At 41.9% G+C, this 20,325-nt stretch overlaps 1 protein-coding gene, 1 long non-coding RNA gene and 1 pseudogene across 7 annotated transcripts in view; 2 read left to right on the plus strand and 1 right to left on the minus strand.

The window, feature by feature from the left end:
* Positions 1-1,935: 1,935 nt before the first annotated feature.
* LOC311615162 lies at positions 1,936-20,051 on the minus strand. The gene is made up of 3 exons (XR_014793740.1): positions 19,941-20,051; positions 18,884-19,373; positions 1,936-2,013 (listed from the first exon to the last, which is right to left on the minus strand). It is a non-coding gene; the product is annotated as an uncharacterized lncRNA (long non-coding RNA).
* Positions 4,402-4,887, plus strand: LOC311615299 (large ribosomal subunit protein uL23-like; annotated as a pseudogene). The gene has a single exon. The product of its transcript is annotated as a large ribosomal subunit protein uL23-like (transcript).
* Positions 19,471-20,325, plus strand: part of CUL4B (cullin 4B) — a 47,308-nt gene continuing 46,453 nt past the window's right edge. For 2 of the 5 annotated variants that reach the window (XM_084870356.1, XM_084870357.1), the window contains exon 1: positions 19,762-19,993. In XM_084870356.1, coding sequence (XP_084726482.1) covers positions 19,966-19,993 — 28 coding nt within the window. In that variant the 5' untranslated portion in view covers positions 19,762-19,965. Of the gene's footprint in view, positions 20,068-20,325 lie in introns of all 5 variants that reach the window. The other 3 variants (XM_084870354.1, XM_084870355.1, XM_084870358.1) reach the window with 3 other exon arrangements.

The following is a 20,325-nucleotide window of genomic DNA, read 5'->3' on the forward strand; positions in this document are numbered from 1 at the left end:
GCACTAGGCCTCTAGTAGTGTGATAAAGGCCTGGAAAGGGTTGAATAGAGGGGTTTATAGAGATGGGAAATGGGGGAAATCTGCAATACTCTCAACAATAAAAAAGAAAAATGCCCTGAAGTAGAAAACGAAAAGCAAATTGTGGAGCTATATGTATAGTAATGATACCATTTAAAAATATCAAAGTTGCCCGACTGGTGTAGCTTAGTGGTTGAGCATTGACCTATCAACCAGGAGGTCATGGTTTGATTTCTAGTCAGGGCACATTCCAAGGTTGCAGGCTCAGTAGGCAGCCAATCAATGATTCTCTCTCATCATTTATGTTTCTATCTCTTTCTCCCTCTCCCTTCCTCTCTGAAATCAATAAAAAAATATATATTTAAAAAATAACAAAGCTTCCAATTAGTATACTAGAGGCCCAGTGCACAAAATCTGTGCATTGAGGGGGGTCCATCAGCCTGGCCTCCACCCTCTAGAAGTCCAGAACCCATTGGGGGATGTCCACCTGCTGGCTTAGGCCTGCTTCCCATCAGTCAGTCATCCCTCTCACAGTCCAAGACCCCTCACTTCTTACCGCTCACCTGCTGTCCTTACTGCTCAGCTCGCTGCTCCTTAGCGCTGCCACAAAGGCGGGAAAAGCTCCCACCACTATCTCTGTGCTCGCCAGCTATGAGCCTGGCTTCTGGCTGAGTGGCACTCCCCCTCAGGTAGGAGTGCACTTACCACCAGGGGGCGACTCCTGCATTGAGCATCTAGACCCTGGTGGTCCGTGCACATCATAGCGACTGGTTATTCAGGTCATTCTGCCTTAACGGTCACTTAGGCTTTTATTTCTTTTTTTTTTTTTAATATATTTTATTGATTTTCTACAGGGAGGAAGAGAGAGGGATAGAGAGTAACATCGATGAGAGAGAATCATCGATCAGCTGCCTCTTGCACACCCCCTACCGGGGATGTGCTGGCAACCAAGGTACATGCCCTTGACCAGAATCAAACCTGGGACCTTTCAGTCCACAGGCCAACGCTCTATCCACTGAGCAAAACTGATTAGGGCTAGGCTTTTATTTCATAGACTAGAGACCCGGTGAATGAAATTCGTACATGGGGGCAGGGGTTCTCACAGTCTGGCCTGCCCCCTCTCTAATCTGGGATCCCTTTTGCAATCCAGAACCACTGGCTCCTAAGCGCTCACCTGCCTGCCAGCCTGTTGCCCCTAACTGTTCTCCTGCCTGCCTAATGGTCCTAACTGCTCTCCCCTAAAGGCCTGATCCCCCTAACTGCCTGTCTGCTCTCCCCTCCTCTCCGTACCTTTAGACCCTGGTGCAGGAGTGCTAAGAGCTCTCTGCCAAGGCCCCACCCCTGCCCTGATGCCCCCCACCCCCCTCTGGCCCGGGCGGTGTGATGAGCCTGCATGTGACTCCACCTGAGAGCCCACCCCTGGCAGCAACCTCATGTCCTGGTGGGACAAGTCCCCGCCCCCGTCCCTGCCCACTAACTCCTATTTGCGTGCAGCCTGTTGAACAGTAGTGACTGCGACACCGTTAGAACCAATTAGCATATTACATCTTTATATATAGATATATACAAATATATATGTACACAAATACTGTGGAAGACAATGCACCAAACTTTTTTTTAATATATTTTATTGATTTTTTTACAGAGAGGAAGAGAGAGGGATAGAGAGTTAGAAACATCGATTAGAGAGAGAATCATTGATCAGCTGCCTCCCGCACACCCCCCACTGGGGATGTGCCTGCAACCAAAGTACATGCCCTTGACCGGAATCGAACCTGGGACCTTTCAGTCCAGAGGCCGACACTCTATCCACTGAGTGAAACCGGTTTCGGCCAATGCACCAAACTTAACAGTGAAGGAACACTTCTACATTTTATCCTATAATCTTCAATATGGTTTGGTTTTAAAAAAAAAAAACAGGTGTGGGTAGGAAGTAACTGATGGATATTTCTCTTTCACATCAATGTTTCTTTCTCTCGCTCCCTCTCTTCCTCTCTAAAAAATCAATAAAAACGTATTTTAAATTTTGTTTTTATCTTTTATCTTTATTGTTGAGATTATTACAGATGTCCCTCTTTCCCCCCCGCCCCCCCATAGCTTCCCTCCACTTGGTTCCCACCCCACCCCAGGCCCTTGCCACCCTACTGTCTGTGTCCATAGGTTCTGCATACATGCATATAAGATCTTTTGCTTAGTGGTTAGAGCATTGAACCTCAGACTGAAAGGTCACAGGTTTGATTCCCAAAGAATGTCTCTCTCACATATATGTTTCTCTCTCACACAGCATGATAAAACGTGTGTTTGCTTAAATGGGTCATGGTTTTTCTCATACCTCCATGTCTTTGTACACACTATTCCCTTTTTCAAGTAACCCAAAGATCTCCAGATCTCATATCTTGATACTATAAACTAAGTTCAGATTTGTATAATTAGTATACAAACTACAACTCTAAGTAAGCCCCTATCTTGTTGACCAAGAAAAGTCTATTCTTCTATGAGGTGGGACAGTGCTTTCTCTAACCCCCAAATAATTTCAGAAAACCCACAAAAAATTCTTAAATGCGCTGAAAATCAGTCTTAGTTGTCACTTGCCATCCCTGACATCTATTCTTTTCCCAAACTGCTATGCTCCAGAGTTTAACTTTGACTTTTAAAAACTTTTAATTATATAATTTTAATACTTAGAAAGGAATATTTGTGACATGTGGTTTATAATAATAAAACAAACCTCCATGAACCCAACGTCAGCTTAAGAACTAGAACACTACCAGTGCGTTTGAATCCACCTAAATTCTCCCCCCTTGCTTCCTGCAGATCAATCAATCTCCTATCCTGAATTTTGTGTTTATTATTTCCCTTATAAATTTTAATAGTTTTACTATGTATATCCATAAGTTTTTCTTACTTTTGAGCTTTACAATAAAGTTATCAAATCGTATGTATTCTGCCCTGACTGGTTTGGCTAAGTGGATAGAGCTTCAGCCTGCGGACTAAAGGATCCCAGGTTCAATTCTTTTCAAGGGCACATCCCCGGGTTCTGGGCTCAATCCTTGATGTGGGGCATGCAGGAAGCAGCCTAACAACGATTCTCTCTCATGATTGATAATTCTATCTCTCTCTCCCTCTCTGAAATAAAAAAAATTTAAAATATATTTTATTGATTTTTTACAGAGAGGAAGAGAGAGGGATAGAGAGTTAGAAACATCGATGAGAGAGAGTCATCGATCAGCTGCCTCTTGCACCATCCCTACTGGGGATGTGCCAGCAACCAAGGTACATGCCCTTGACCGGAATCAAACCCGGGACCCTTCAGTCCGCAGGCTGACGCTCTATCCACTGAGCCAAACCAGTCTCGGCTGAAATTAAAAAAAAAAAATTTAAAGAATCATATATATTCTTCTGTGATTTGCTTTTTCCATGTTACATTATTTCTGTGATTTATGCATATAGTTGGAATTCATTTTTCAGTGCCCTATAATATTTTATTGTGTGAATACACCACAATTTATTTAGCCATTCTATCAAATAATATTCTTTTCCCACTCTTTGAAGTTTGTAGTATGTTCATTCACACTAGGAACAGAAATCCTTAGCATGTTTGGCAAGGTCAGCATTTTTTTTTTCTGTAAAAGACTAAATAGGAAATATTTTTGGCTCTTTGGGCCTTAAGGTGTCTGACAACTACTGAATTCTGTTGTTTTAACAAAAAAGCAGCCACAGAAAATATGTAGATGAATGAGGATGGCAGTGTTCCAATACAAATTTTTTTAAAAAACAGAAAACTGCTGTGTTTGGCCCATTGACCATCATTTGCAAACCCTGATCTCATTCATATGAATCTCTATAGCATTATCCAGTCTTGGTCATATATTTATTTCTATTATCTCACTTCTTTCTCATTAACTTATTTCCCATGACTCATAAGTACACTCCCCTCCCCCGAATCCTGCCATTGTGATTCTGAGCTCCTATATCTAAGGATAAGCCCAACCTGTAAGTCCAACTCCTGAACTAGTATAGCTCAAAGCAAAAATTATTACCAGTAGCCCAGCTGGTGTGGCTCAGTGGTTAAGTGTTGACCTATGAACCAAGAGCCCTCCCTTAGATTCCTGGTGAGAGCACATGCCCAGGTTGCAGGCTCGATTCCAGCAGGGGGCATGCAGGAGGCAGCTGATCAATGTTTCTCTCTCATGGATGTTTCCATCTCTAAAATAATCAATAAAAACATATTTTAAAAAAAGAATTATTATCAGTAGCCACAGCTCCAACAGTATGTAGGATATAGGAGTAAGGCCTGGTGCTAAGAGGCCTAGGAATTATTTTAAGGTAGCAATTTTCAACTGGTGTGCTAAAAGACTTTTTAAAACATGCAATACCCTTTTCACGAAGATGGCGCCGAAAGCGAAGAAGGAAGCCCCTGCCCCTCCCAAAGCCGAAGCCAAAGCAAAGGCTTTGAAGGCCAAGAAAGCAGTGCTGAAAGGCGTCCACAGCCACAAAAAAAAGATCCGCACGTCACCCACCTTCCGACGGCCAAAGACACTAAGGCTCCGGAGGCAGCCTCAATATCCTCGGAAGAGCGCACCCAGGAGAAACAAGCTTGACCACTATGCCATCATCAAGTTCCCCCTGACTACCGAGTCAGCCACGAAGAAGATAGAAGACAATAATACACTTGTGTTCATTGTGGATGTCAGTTTTCTGTGTTCATTGTGGATGTCAAGCACCAGATCAAGCAGGCTGTGAAGAAGCTCTATGACATTGATGTGGCCAAGGTCAACACCCTGATGGTGAGAAGAAGGCATATGTTCGACTGGCTCCTGACTATGATGCTTTGGATGTTGCCAACAAAATTGGAATCATCTAAACTGAGTCCAGGTGCCTAATTCAAAATATAAAAATTTTACACTGAAAAAAGAAGAGAAAAAAAAAAACATGCAATACCCAACTATTTAGTCAGGGATACTGACCTCTTTTCCTTAGATTGTTAAATAAAAAAAAAAAAAATGACAACAGCCAAACACAGTTGCCAACCGGTGTAAATGCCATGATTTAAATCATAAATATGTAGGTCATATAATAGAGTTGCATCTTTTTTTGTTGTTATTAAGCCTCACCCAAGGATATCTTTCCATTGTTTTTTTTTTTAGGAAAACTGGGAGAGGGAAAGTGTAGGGAGCAGTTATAGGGTTAAGCCTCGGACTGATCTGCTGGCAAAGCCACAAACAAGTCCCAGCTTAGAGGGTACAGCCCTCTTAGCATAATTAAGCTTGACCTTATGAAGCTCCCTAGATCATTCCTGGGTATGGTACCTGATGGGCTGTGGGAGATGCAGCAAGTGCTGCCAAAACAAGTGAAACTCACAAGAACATTGTAACTATGGTGATCACTACCTTGTTTACCTCTGACTATAAAATAAAGCCTCAGCTTGCCTTCTAGATCCATTCTGTGATCTCAGCCAGGCACAGAAGATCCACCTAGATGCAACTTATTCTCTTTGTCTATCTTTTCTTCATCCTTCGCCAGCCCTCCTTCAGGTTCGCGGAACCCTTTGCTGTGCTGGCGTAGCACAGGAAAGACAAAGAGAAACATTGATGTAAGAGAAACACATCAATTGGTTGCCTCCTGCACAAGCGCTGGCCAGGACCCAAATCAGGGAAGATCCTGCTCCTGACCGGAATCAAACCCAAGACCCTTTGGTCTACAGGCTAACAGTCTGTCCACTGAGCCAAACCGGTTAGGGCTAGAGTTGCATCTTATTGGTCATGTGGCAAAATGAGGGCAACTGACAAGTCAATTCTTTTTTCCCCCCATTGACTTTTCTTTAGAGAGAGTGAAAGGATGGGAGAGGTGGAAAGAGAGAAATATTTTTTTAATGTATTTTATTGATTTTTACAGAGGAAAGGAGAGGGATAGAGAGTTAGAAACATTGATGAGAGAAAATCATCGATCATCTGCCTCTTGCACACCTTCTACTGGGGATGTGCCCACAACCCAGGTACATGCCCTTGACCAGAATCGAACCCGGGACCTTTCAGTCCGCAGGCTGACTCACTATCCACTGAGCCAAACCGGTTTCGGTGAAAGAGAGAAATATTAATGTGAGAGAGATACATTGATTGGTTGCCTCCCAAACCAGGGCCAAGGACCAAACCTACAACCCACATAGGTGCCCTTGACTGGTAATGGAACCCAGGATCCTCCAGTACATGGGCCACACCAGCCAGGGCTGATTGGTTAATTCTTGGTACCAGAAATCCTCATATACAGGTACTCATAATCCTGCACCCGAATACATGCACTAGTAGCTCTCTGTGGGGCCTGGCTGCTCTGTGCCCACTGCCCAGAGGTTCTCCATGGTCCAGAGGCCCTCCACAGCTGGGGTGGGACGCTTGCCTTGTTGCCATGACAACAATGCAAGCATCCTGCACCAACCACTCTGCCCCTTAGTCGCTGCCCAGAAGCCCGCTGCGGTGGGGCGGAACTTTTGCCTCATTACCATGGCGACAAAGCAAGCATTCCCCCAGGCCTCTCACACTCCCCACTCTCAGTGGCCGCCCCCCCCCCCCAGGACTGGGGGACTCTGGTGGGGCTGACGGGACTGGGTGCCACCATATCTATGATGGAGTGATTGTTAATTTGCATATAACCCTTTCATTAGATAGGATAAGCAGCTACAAATGCATTTCACAGACACCAATGGAGTATTTCACAGAACTAGAATAAGTGCTTCAAAAATTTGTATGGAATCTTCTGGCCATTGTGGCTTGGTGGCTGAGAGTTGACCTATGAACCAGGAGGTCACAGTTTGATTCCAATCAGGGCACATGCCCTATAGGAAGTGTGCAGGAGGCAGCTGATCAATGATTCTCATCATTGATGTTTCTATCTCTTTCTCCCTCTCCCTTCCTCTCTGAAGTCTATAAAATCAATAAAAATATACTAATATTATTAAAAATTTGCATGGAACCACAATAGCAATGGCAATCTTAAGAAAGAAGAACATAACAAAGTTGGAGGATTCACCCTACCTGATATCAAACTATACTACAAGGCCATAGTCATCAAAACTGCATGGTACTGGCATAAAACAGACATATAGATCTACAGAACAGAATAAAGACTCCAGAAATAAATCCATGCCTTTATGGTCAATTAATACTTGAAAAAGAAGGCAAAAACATACAAGGAACTAAAGATAGTCTTTTCAATAAATGATGTTGGAAAAATAGGACAGATATGTGCAAAAAAATGAAACTAGACCATCTTCTTACATCTCTCACAAGAATAAACTTGCAATGGATTAACAACTTAAATGCTGGACTGGAAGCCATAAAAAACTTAGATGAAAACACAGGCAGTAAAATCTCAGGCATTTCTCACAGCAGTATTTTTTCTGATATATCTTCTTGGGCAAGGGAAACAAAAGAAAAATAAACAAATGGAACTACATCAAACTAAAGAGTTTTTGCACAGCAAAGGAAACCATCAACAGAATGAAAGACAAACCACTAAATGGGAGAACATATTCGCTAATGATACATCTGATAAGGGGTTAATATCCAAAATTTATAAAGAACTTAGAAAACTCAACACCAAAATAATAATAATAATAATAATAATAATAATAATAATAATAAAAAGTGGAGAATCCAAGATGGCTGCACAGGTAAACACCTAGCCGCAGCCGCACACAACAATTTCAATAAAATACAACTAAAATATAAAATGGACATTACCCAGAACTACAGGAAAGTCGACTGACTGGAAATTCTACAACGAGAAGCAAGGAGAAAACCAGAGGAAGCATAGAGGAGCTGTAAAAGCCTAAGGTACAGAGACATGCGGCACGCACAGAGAGAACGGAGTCAGAGAGGAGGGAGGCAGAGTGCCTGGCTGGCGTTCCCTAGCAGGAAGGAGATAAAAGCTCCGACTGTGTTGGGCCCCAGTTCTGACTGCTCTGAACCCCAGTTCTAGGCCAGACCCCGGGGACCCAGGCTCATCCATAGGGAGCTGGGCTGTAAGGCGGAACCCCGGGGAAGCGGCGAAAGGAGATCCCGGAGGCGCGCACATTGGCACATTGCGTGCAGAGAAGGGATGGTTGGCTGTGCCACGGATTGCCCTGGTGGGAAGGAGACAAAAGCTCCAGACTGCTCTGAATGCCACCTCCAACTCCACTTCCAACTGAACTGAACCCCAGTTCCGGGCTCATTGGGGGAGAGCCTAGACTGTTTGGTAGCAGGTGAAAATCGAGGGTACCTTTCTCTCAGAGGTGCTTGCAGTGAGTACTGAAGGACCCTGGGGCTTACTGAGACTCAGGAACCACATAGGGCGGGGCTGACGGAAGCCAAGACTATAGGTTCCACCCTGAAACCCCGCCCCATCAGGGAAGCTGTGAAAATGCTGAGACAACCAAATAGATCACAAACGAAAGAAATGGAGGACAAAAAGCGACTGGATATAGAGTTCAAATCTACACTTATAAGGTTTTTCAAGAATTTCCTAGAAAAGGTCGATAAGACCTATGAGGATATGAAAAGGGATCAACTAGAATTAATAAGGAATCATCAAGAAATGATAAAGGATCAACAAGAAATAAAGAATACATTGTCTGAAATAAAAAAAAAATATTATACAGAGTCCTAAAAACAGATTGGAAGATCTCAAGAATCAAGTCAAAGATTTGGAACATAAAGAGCCAGAAGACACTCCTCCACAGAAGCTAGAAGGCAAGAGAATCCAGAAAATTGAAGATAATGTAAGAAACCTCTGGGACAACTTCAAGCGAACCAATATCAGAATTATGGGGGTCCCAGAAGATGAGAGAGAGCAAGATATTGAAAACATACTGAAAGAAATAGTGACAAAAAACTTCCCCCACCTGGTGAAAGAATTAGACTTACAAGTCCAGGAAGCGCACAGAACTCCAAACAAAAGGAATCCAAAGAGGACCACACCAAGACAAATCATAATTAAAATTCCAAGAGCAAAAGACAAAGAGAGAATATTAAAAGCAGCAAGAGCAAAGCAGGTAGTTACCTATAAAGGAGCACCTATACGATTGTCAGCTGATTTCTCAACAGAAACCATGCAGGCCAGACGGGAATGGCAAGAAATATTCAAGGCGATGACTAGTAAGAACCTACAGCCAAAGATAATCTACCCAACAAAGCTGTCACTCAGAATTGAAGGTCAGATAAAGAGCTTTACTAATTAAAAAAAAAAAAAAGCTAAAGGAGTTCATCACCACCAAACCAGAATTATATGAATTGCTGAATGGGGTTCTTTCAGAAGAGAAAGTAAATAAAGATAAAAATTATGAACAACAAATATGTAACTATGAACAAGTGAATCTAAAAACCAAGGAAATTAAAAAAAAAATCTGATGAACAATATTAACTGTTGTATATAATAGAATCAGAGGTATGGAAGGGGAGTGAACTGACGATTCTTGGGGAAAAGGGGAGAGGGGGATGTGGGAAGAGACTGAACATAAACTGTGCACCTATGGATGAGGACAATGGGGGGTGGGGAAAGGGCAGAGGGTGGGGTGAGAACCTGGTGGAGGAGAGCAATGGAGGGGGGAGGAAGGAACATTTGTAATAATATGAACAATAAAAATTTATTTTAAAAAATGGCAAAGGACCTGAATAGACACTTCTCCAAAGAGGACATACCGATGACCAATAAACATATGAAAGGATGCTCGATGTCACTAATCAGCAGAGATGGCAAATTAAAACCACAATGAGCCTGGCTGGTGTGGCTCAGCGGTTGAGCATCAACCCAGGAACCAAGAGGTTGCTGGTTCAACTCCTCGTCAGAGAACATGCCAGGATTAGAGGCTAGATCCTCACTAGGGGGGCATGCAGGAGGCAGCTGAGCAATGATGTTCCTCTCTCATCATTGATGTTTGTATCTCTCTATCCCTCTCCCTTCCTCTCTCTCAATACAAATATATTAAGGCAAACAAAAACAAACAAACATAGCATCCTGTACACAGTCTTCAAGAAAAATAAAATCATAATGACATACTACCTCACACCTGTCAGAATGGCTACCATAAATAAATCAACAAATAATAAGTGTTGGCAAGAATGTGGAGAAAAGGGAAACTTGGAGCACTGTTGGTGGGAATGCAGCCATTGTGGAAAGCAGTATGAAGTTACCTCAAAATTTTAAAAATGGAACTGCCTTATGACCCACTGATTCCTGACTTCTGGGTATTTATCCAAAGAAGCCCAAAACACTAATTCAAAAGAATATATGTACCCCTATGTATCTACAATAGCCAAGATCTGGAAACAGCCCAAGTGTTCATCAGTAGATAAGTGGATAAACAAAGCTATGGTACCTTTATACAATAGTATACTATACTACTCTGCTATAAAAAGGAAGAAAATTTTACCCTTTTCGACAGCATGAATGGACCTGGAGAATATTATGCTAAGTGAAATAAGCCAGTCAGAGAAAGACAAGTACCATATGATTTCACTCATATGTGGAATTTAATGAGCACACTGAACCACCAAGCAAAATAGAGACAGACTCGTGATAGAGAGCAGGCAGACAACTGGGGGTGGGGGTGGAGTGGGAAGATTGAGAAGAAAAAACAATGAGAGAACTCAGGGACACGAACATTAGTGTGTGATGGTGGGGGTGGAAGGGAGTAGGTGGAGGTAGAAGAGGGCAGAGAGGGGATAAAAGATGATGGGGAAAAATAAAAAATAAAAATCACTTTGGAGCAAAAAGGGTAGGTAATTACTATTATTTTTTTGCAAATCATCAAAATCATACCTATTTTTTGTCAGATAGGCAAAAAACAATTATTTTTGGTGTGCTGCAGAATTTTAGTAATTAGTTTATGTGTGCCATGAGATGAAAAAGGTTGAAAATTACTGCTTTATAGCTCTGGCTGTTGTGGCTCAGTTGGTTGAGTGCAGTCCCATGTACCAAAAGGTTGTGAGTTCCACCCCAGGTTGGGGCGCCTGGAGGATGCAACCTATCCATGTTTTTCTCTCTCTCCCTCTTACTCTTCATTCCTCTCTCTCTCTAAAATAATTAAAAAACCATTTTTTTAAAGAAAAGAAAATCACTTACATTATAGGATTTGAGACTGGGATGCTGCCTTTATTTTCCTCTCAGCACTCCCAAGTTCCTGGTTAAGAATGAAAGCCAGCATTATAAGAAATGCTAAAGGAATTGCTGTAAGGGATTGCTGAGAAGAAAGAGAAAGAGAAACCTCCCCATACAGAATTAAAATGGCTATAAATAAGTACCTCAATAATAATTCTAAACGTAAATGGATTAAATGCTCTAATCAAAAGGTGTAGGATAGTTGAATGGATACAAAAACATGACCCAACTCTATGTTGTCTTCAAGAGACCCACCTCAAAACAAAAACACAAGCAGGATGAAAGTGAAGGGATGGAAATTTTTTTTTTCATGGAAATGTAAAAGAAAAAAAAGCTGGAGTAGCAATACTCACATCTGACAAAATAGACTTTAAAAGCATCATGCTAAGCAAAATAACCCCGATAGAGAAAGATAAATATCATATGATCTCACTAATTTGTGGAATATAATGAACAACATAAAGTGATGAATAAAAATAGAGCCAAAGGGAAAAAATATACCAGAATATAATAGAAGTAATCCTGCTACTTGCAGATTTTTAATATTTCCTACATGAAATAGCATACTATGTTGGTACAGTTTTGATATTAATATACTTAAAATCCTTTTATTCTTTAAATATTAATGTTTATTGCATGAAATATTATATTTAAGATCATTTTTCTTGAAATTTTAAGGTTTATTACATGCAACATTATTATATTTAAAAACTTTTTCTTGAAATAAAAAAAAAGAAACAAAAAAAAAAGAATGAAACTATTCCCTGAGAAATAGTCTCCTTGAAATTTCCTGAATATGGCCGAAACCGGTTTGGCTCAGTGGTAGAGCGTTGGTCTGTGGACTGAAAGGTCCCAGGTTCGATTCCGGTGGTTGCGGGCACATAGGGGATGTGCAAGAGGCAGCTGGTCGATGTTTCTCTCTCATCGACGTTTCTAGCTATCTCTCTCCCTTTCTCTCTGCAAAAAATCAATGAAAATATATTTTAAAAAAAAAGAAAGAAATTTCTTGAATATGCCTTATTCATTCTCCCTCACCTTAAGGATTTAATCATGCTCCCTGTTTTCCTTCTTTGTGCCCCCTGCTCCCTCCTACACCCCTAGCCTGGCTAATTCCCACTTATCTTCAGGGATTTAAACTGAACTACTCTCAGGAAACTCTTCTGACTCCTACCCTTCCTCTACCCACCTTACATTTGTGCAGGTATCTCTCTCTGGGTTCCTAGCAGCTTTTATCTCTGGGTCCTGTTAACTGTCTTCCTCACCCACTAGGCCAATTGAGAACGGTTTGAGGTCAAGGGTTGTCTTTATGCCCAGTGACTGGATCATAATGGGTCCTCAGGCAGTGTTTATCCAATGTTTGCCTGGATTTGGCTAGTAGAAGGAGCTGATTTCTACACCCGGTGGAGATCAGCCAATGGCTGAGTATCCAGCCAGAGAACCCACAGATTTTCTAGAGCCAAATTGCCACTGACTCCTTTTTTGTTGTTGTTAACCCTCGCCCAAAGATATTTTTTTCCATTGAGTTTTTTAGAGAGAATGGATTTTAGAGATAGTGGAAGGGAGGGAGGGAGGGGGAGAGAGAAGCATCAATATGAGAGAGAGACATTGATTTGCTGCCACCCACAGGAGCTCCCACTGGGCCAGGATTGAACTTGCAACTTAGGTACATGCCCTTGAACCTGAGACCCTTTGGTCGAGAAGGGGATGATACTCTAACCACTGAGCGACCCGGCCAGGGCACCACTGTTTCCTTGAATGTATACTTGCTGCTGTGTCCTTCCAGCTTAAGGATGGCCTGGACTGAATCCAAGCTTGGCCTCCTTTTGGACACTGTGATTTGGCTCATCTCAATAAAGGAGTTATTTTATGGTTCCTCTTTTTTTTTTTCTCCTAGTGAGTGGGGCTCTGAACATCTTTTCCTAACTTGTCTATTATTTGAGACAACTTTTTGGCATGTCTGCTTACTAAATTGTCAAGTATGAGAAGTACTGTATTTGGAATTAGAAAAAAATAGATTTGGTTTAAGTCTGTGTGCTTTGTGTCTTTGATGAGTCCTTTTAACCTCCTTCCCTGAGCCTGTTTCTCATCTGTAAAATGGGGATGGCTTTGACCTATCTCACACTGTGACTATGAGGACAAAATAAGACTGTGTGAAAATGTCTGTAAAACCTGTAAAATCAATTGGAAATGGAATTTTGTATAGTTCTGTATCCCCTTGTGACATCTAGCACCATGCTTTGCCTAGAGTAGTTAGTTGCTCAATACATTTTTGTGGAATGACCAAATGAATTGGCAAGAGAAATAACGCTATTGGTGGGAATGAAGAACATTTAATAGAATCAGGGAAAACGGATCATTTGGCAATAGAAACATCCATATGGTAATAGTTCAGAAGTTGGGCATTTATGGATAGTTCCAAACCTACACTCTTAATGTCTGCTCTTTGTTTTGCTTTGTGAAAATATTTAAGCCAAAACAGGTTTGGCTCAGTGGATAGAGTGTTGGTCTTCGGACTGAAGGGTCCCAGGCTCGATTCTGATCAAGGGCATGTACATTGGCTGAGGGCACATCCCTGGTGGGGGGTGTGCAGGAGGCAACTGGTCGATGTTTCTCTCTCTCATCGATGTTTCTAGCTCTCTATCCCTCTCCCTTCCTCTTGGTTAAAAAAAAATCAATAAAATATATATTTTAAAAATAAAATAAAATAAAAATATTTAAGCTTTCTAAGATAATTTGCTATATAAAATGAGCTGTCAAATTTGACTAGGTCTTAAATATTTAGTTCACAAAGTTGGATTTGCCCCAGGCAATACTGTGAAGTTAGCAAAAATGTACTGTCTGAAATCTTTCCTCCCTTCACTGTAACTTTACACTCCCCGCCCCCTGCAAAGCCTACTCCTAGCTCTGTTTGTTTACCACCAGATTCTCCCTGGCTAATTAGCACTTGAAAAAAATAATTCCTAGAGAAGGGTATTTTTTAATCAAGTGGAATGAATAAATAATTTAAATTTTAGGCATTAAAGGGAGTACAAAGTAGGCTTATCAGCCCCATTCAAATCACAATGGTACTTACTTCACCTTCATTTGTGGTCTCTACTCTGGTTTACATAGAAACACCAAGATAGCCTCTTTAGAATACTGAAAGTTGAGACCCTACTCACAGAGATTCTAATTTACTTGGACTAGGTTCAGACCTGAACAAAGGTGTTTTTTTAAAGCTCCCCAGGCAATTCTGTTGTGCTGTCAAAGTTGGAAACCACGGATTTAAACCTAAATTGGCCCTGCTCTTGAGAAAAAGAAAAGCTGAATGTCATTTGAAGATCAAACCTTTAAGCAGGGAGAGGGCTTAGAGACTGCGATAATCATTGATAAAGTGAACAAAGGGTTAAAAATAGGCCCAGAAGTTCCATAATAAGCAAGTGCTTGGCAGCACCAAAGGAAGAAGTTAATCTATGGCAGATTCAGTCTCTCATTCCCAAACCTCCAGGGTAAATGACCTGGCCCTGTTGGTCCTTAAATCTGCTTTCCAGATGGCTCCTGGGTATGACCTTAGGTAAAATCTGAGTTAAGGAACTAAGTCCTCAAATGGTTGTTGGTGTACCTGAGTCAGTAGTTCTTCAGTAGATGAGACAATTTACATAGAAGATACATGATTTTTAAAATATATATATTTTATTGATTTTTTACAGAGAGGAAGGGAGAGAGATAGAGAGCTAGAAACATCAACCAGCTGCCTCTTGCACACCCCCTACCGGGAATGTGTTTGCAACCAGCATACAGGCCCCTGACCGGAATGGAACCTGGGACTTTTCAGTCCGCAGACCTACGCTCTACCACTGAGCCATACCGGTTTCGGCCATGATTTTTAAAAAAATGAGATTTGTGTTGCTTATTTACAGTTTACTGAGCACTAAGAGTTCAGCTGTTCCAGAAAACCGGAGAAGAACCAAGCAATATTTATATTTATTACGTGTGGATCCAGAGGAAAATGTCTCTCAAATTCTGGGCCCCAACATGGAGGAATTTTCCCTATTTATATGTTTTTACCTTCCGTGTCTCCCAAATATGGGGTGTTTCCGGCCCCCTTTGCAAGTTCTTAAAGAGCCCCTATGTGCTGGGGCCTTGAGACCTCAACCAAAGGCCTGGCCTGGTGCCAGCACTGATAATTTCATTCAGGGGAGGCATAATGGCCTCTCTGAAGAGGGAGTAGTCTTGTATTCCTTATTATTTAAGCAAGCAAGCATTTACAGAAGCCAAATAGGGTTAAAATTTCAAACAGCAGTTTTTATGTAAAATGGATGCTTCACAGCATTTGTTATTCGTTTCTTTTATATAAAGCAATTCCAGGATGGATAAAGGGTCAGTTCACATTGTGTAGCTGGATCATCTTTGCCTAAACTCTGGCCTCCCCAGTCATCCCATAGCAGCGCCTGGCTGTTGGCTGTTGATAGCATAACAAAGCCCTTATTATGATATAGTGTTTCTCATCTCATCACTGCTTGGTTGGCCTTTGCCATATTTCCCTGCTTCAAAAGTGGTCCTTCATAAAAGTGAATAGAGAACATGGGCCACCTTTTACCCAGAAGTTTGTTTTTCTGGACACAGTTGTAAACAAATTCGGCTGCAGAAGCATCCTTGGTATTCTGAGCAAGCAGTATCTCCTATTTTTATCAAAAATCTCATGGAGAACAAGGCTTCCAGGAGTGTCTGTCCTTTTGACAAGCCCCTGGTCTGAGACATCTGGCTAAGAATCAACCACTCTGGGGAATTCCCTTGATGAAAACAGGGAAACAGGTTACACTCTGCCTTTTTAGAGAGATGACTTCAGAAGTAAAGGAATGGAAATTAGAAAAACTGGCCCTCATCCTATTTCCTCCTTTATGCATATTTTTGCCTTTATAAGTACCTACACATTTACTTAAAAGAAGGCCAATAATAACTATAAATCATTTGGCAGCATTGTAAAGTTTAATTACTGTTTCTAATGTATGAATTGAACTCACAAAATGAAAGATTCTAATATATGGAATATGTGGTAAGTGCCCAATCTGGTTTAGTCTGATAATGGCCATAATTGTATGTTGTCCTACACTGCATGTCTACATAATTGTGGTTTCAGTGATTTCAAACTTGAAAAACGTATTTTTATGTTGAGGATGTGTTTAACATTGAGTGTATAGAATATACACTTGTTTTAGCTAGCCTCAGTTGGTTGATTCTTGAAGCAAATGATGTTTTATAAAGCAAGGTGGGAGGTTTTTTTTCCTTTAGATTGGTCCAAGGGGTCAAGAAGACACAAAGTTCTGGTCCTCATATATCATATAATATCTAAGTTGGTTTGTGCCATAAAATGTAAATATCACTATTAAAATAACATATACATATTAAGATGTGCTATTTACCGAGGACTAACCTGTCACAAAGTAAAATGAGACAATAAAGTGTCAAAAGGGAGATTATTATTAATCACTAAGAAAAAATATTTTTTCCACAAAACTCACTGGAGGCTATTTCACAGAAAACTTAAATAGTAGGTTGGACTATTGGACCACTGAAATTAAACTAGAGCTCAAGAGCCAAGGATCTGTGCTTTCATAACTAACACACAACTCCAGAAAGTGAAGGATTTAGATAACCATGTCAGATTAGGAGCTATTATTACTAGAATGTAGTTGAATATTAACAGGTCAAAGCCTATCCTTTATGTTACTTATAAAAGTTTATCTTTGTATGGCAAACCAGTTTTCTTTTATCTTTATGTCCGCTGCCTTTCAGTTGCACTGATATTTGTCATTTAAAAAATAGCTAGCACTTCCATACATCTTTCCAAGGAATATAATTCATTAATTAGAACAGGACCCACAATTTTGTTTTGCAAAGTTCTTGGTTAAAATGCAAATCCTCCTAGTAGAGGTACTTTTAGGGCATTATCAGTTGATCCATCCATATACCCGTTATAGGAATATAACTGCATGAATTAGAACAACCTTGTTTATGATCCTGAAAATTAGCCATGGCATTATTTTATTCTCAATGAAATATTCCATTCAATAAGTATTTACTCTCTGCCGAAACCGGTTTGGCTCAATGGATAGAGCCTCGGCTTGGGGACTGAAAGGTCCCGGGTTCGATTCTGGTCAAGGGCATGTACCTTGGTTGCAGGCATATCCCCAGTAGGGGGTGTGCAAGAGGCGGCTGATCGATGACTCTCTCTCATCGATGTTTCTAACTCTCTATCTCTCTCCCTTCCTCTCTGTACAAAATCAATAAAATATATTTTAAAAAAAAATAAGTATTTACTCTACATATACACACGTTCAGCATCCTGAGAAATGTGAGACAAAATAAACAAAGTTTTGTGACCATTGGTTGTACTTATATGCATGTATACAAGTCCTTCAGTTGATCTATTATCTCCCCCAGATCTCTCTACCCTCCCCGCTGTAATTTGACAGCCTGCTTATTGTTTTACTGTCTCTGTATCTATCTTTTGGTTCATCAGTTTATAATGTTCTTTATTATCCATAAATGAGTGAGGTCATGTGGTGTTTCTCTTTCATTGACTGGCTTATTTCACTCAGCATGATGTTTTCCAATTCCATCCAGGTTGCTGCAAATGATGAGAATTCCTTCTTTTTTATGGCAGCATAGTAAAAAAAAAAAAAAAAAAAAAAAAAAAAAAAAAAGCAGGAAAAAAATAATAATAAACAAAGTTTTAATATTTGGGATAACTTCCTTGGTCTTAAGAGTTTACAGTCTCATATTAGGCACTAAGAACCATACGGTACATTAAAAACAGACAGGAGTCCGTCTTTCCACTTTCAGGCCTCTATCTTCCTATTTGTGTGTGGCCCAGGAGCCTAAGTTCCATTAGAGCCTTGCTCTCAGCTGGCTCATCAAACAGCACAAAGGTGATAATGGCCCAATGGGGTACCTTTTCTAGGAGGATCTGCATTTTAACCAAGGAATTTCCAAGACAAAAACAAAGTGAAAACAACAAAAACTACTAATAAAAAAGAACAAAGAGAGCCTGTGCAAACAAAGTTAGAAAATTTATTTCTTCTTAGGGTTCCCATAGACCTCTCTCTCCCCCATTGATTTTTAGAGACAACGGAAGGGAGGGAGCGAAGGAGAGAAACTCTGTCAGACTTCTCAATTGGTTGCTTCCTGCATGCAGCCGACCAGGGATCTAACTTGCAATCCAGGAACATGCCTTTGACCAGGAATCAAACCCGAGACTGAGGGCCGTCTTTCTAACTAAGAGCTACACCAGCTAGGGCACAAACTGCTTTTATTCCACCCACAATCCTGTCACTTCCCTGCTTTTAAAAGCCCAGCTTGCTTGCTGGTTTCCATGCTGTTTATCCTAGCCTACAGTGTAGACCCCCAATTTTTTTCCCCTCTTTTTGTGCCAGGCACTCTTGAGCCTCACCTTCCTTACTTCCAACCAGACACATCCTACATTCCAACCCCACTACACTTTCCATATTTCTATAACTAGGCCAGGCCCTCTCACAACTCCCTCCTTTGCCCGTTTCCCACTGCCCAGAATGCCTTTTACCTTCTTTGTCCGCGTCTTTTTGGCAACCCCCGCTTTAAGACCCAGCATGAACGTCAATTCTTCTGTGAAACTCCATTACAAAATTCCCCCAAATTTCTTGTTTCACCTGTTTCCGCAGCAGTTTGTACACCTGTTATAGTAGTATATGGAAATTAGTTTTGAAACTCTTACCTCAATGGCAGGGCCTTGCATAGCTTCTGGCATATAAAGTCTTTCAATACGTGCTTGTTGCATGTTTCTCCAGTTAGAACCATCAACAGGTTTGACACTGTGTTCTCTCCTCGCAATGTTCTCAGGTTAAATAAAAACTCCCACCAGGGAATTTACAAGGTTTACCATTTAGCAAAATTTAGAGGTTTGTTCTTATGAGTAATCAAAAATTTGGGTCGTGGAATACAATGATAGAAAATATTGTTTTAATATTTTAACCAATATTCTCCTTAAGTCTCTCCTTCTAGACAATGTATATGAGCTAAGATTTAGTAAATTAAATGCCTTTGTTTAGTCTGTATACTACTGGGTTAATGGCTGATGGGTCGGGGTGGTCCTGGGAATTGTGGTGTGGGGTGTGTGTATTTGCGGGGGGGTATGTTAGTTATCTTCCTGTTTGTCAGCCTTAGAATGCATCCTTAAGTTTGGCTTGCCATCTTATAAAATGCTCCTGGTAAGAAGGAAAAAGGGTTCGCAGCTGCATAACTGAGAAAGATATAAAAACTCAAGCCCTATTCATTAGGTCATTGGTGTCCTTCACATAAGAGAAACAATTCACAGCTCAACCAAAACCAAAACCTCCCTTTCTCTCTTTCTCAACTGTTTTCCCATGCCTATCGTGACATTCCTCCCTAGCAGCAGACGTAGTGGTATGCTGTTTTTATCCACTTCGGGTTACTCCTTTCCCTCGCCACTGCCACTCCTTATTCCTTTATCTCTTGCAAAGTTTCCATTCTCCCTTCCCTTACTCCTGACTTCCTCCCTTTCTCCATCCCTCTTTCCCTCCTCCCCACTTTTCCCATCCAGCTCACCCCGCCCCTCACAGTCACCACCTTCCCTCCCTTTCGGGATCCGTCCGGATCCCGTCTCCCACCACCTTTCTCCCCCCGCGCGCGCCGGCCAGGCGTCCTCGGAGCTCCAATCAGTGGCTCCGAAGGTGTCTCGAAGGCCCGCCCCCTCCGCCAGGGCCAAAGCTCTCACCCTCCCCCCTCCCCCACACCCCCCAAGTCCTGCGGACCTGGGGGCTTCTGGATCTGGGAGCTATGAAAAGTATCTCTTCAGTCACTTCCGGTAAGGACGCCGCGGCACGGAGCTGCCCGCGGCCCGGGACCGTTAAGGAGCCAGAGGGAGTTTCAGGGAGCAGGGTGAGGAGAGTGCCGCTTGGCTTGGGGGGGAGGGAGTGAGAAGAGGGAGCCGGAGAGTGAAAAGGGGAGCGGGGAGAGAGAGGGGGAGCGGGAGAGGGAGCGGGGGGGGGGGGAGGCAGGAGAGCGAAAGGGAGGCGGGAGAGTGCGAGGGGGAGCGGGAGAGTGAAACGGGGGGGGGGGGCGGGAGAGCGAGCGAGGGAGAGCCCTAGAGTCCGAGCGTCTAGCACCCCGGTAGCCGCTTTCCCGCCGCCTGCCAGC

Source organism: Pipistrellus hanaki (genome assembly GCF_964339955.1).
Source record: "Pipistrellus hanaki genome assembly, chromosome: X".
In the NCBI taxonomy this organism is placed as follows: Eukaryota; Metazoa; Chordata; class Mammalia; order Chiroptera; family Vespertilionidae; genus Pipistrellus; species Pipistrellus hanaki.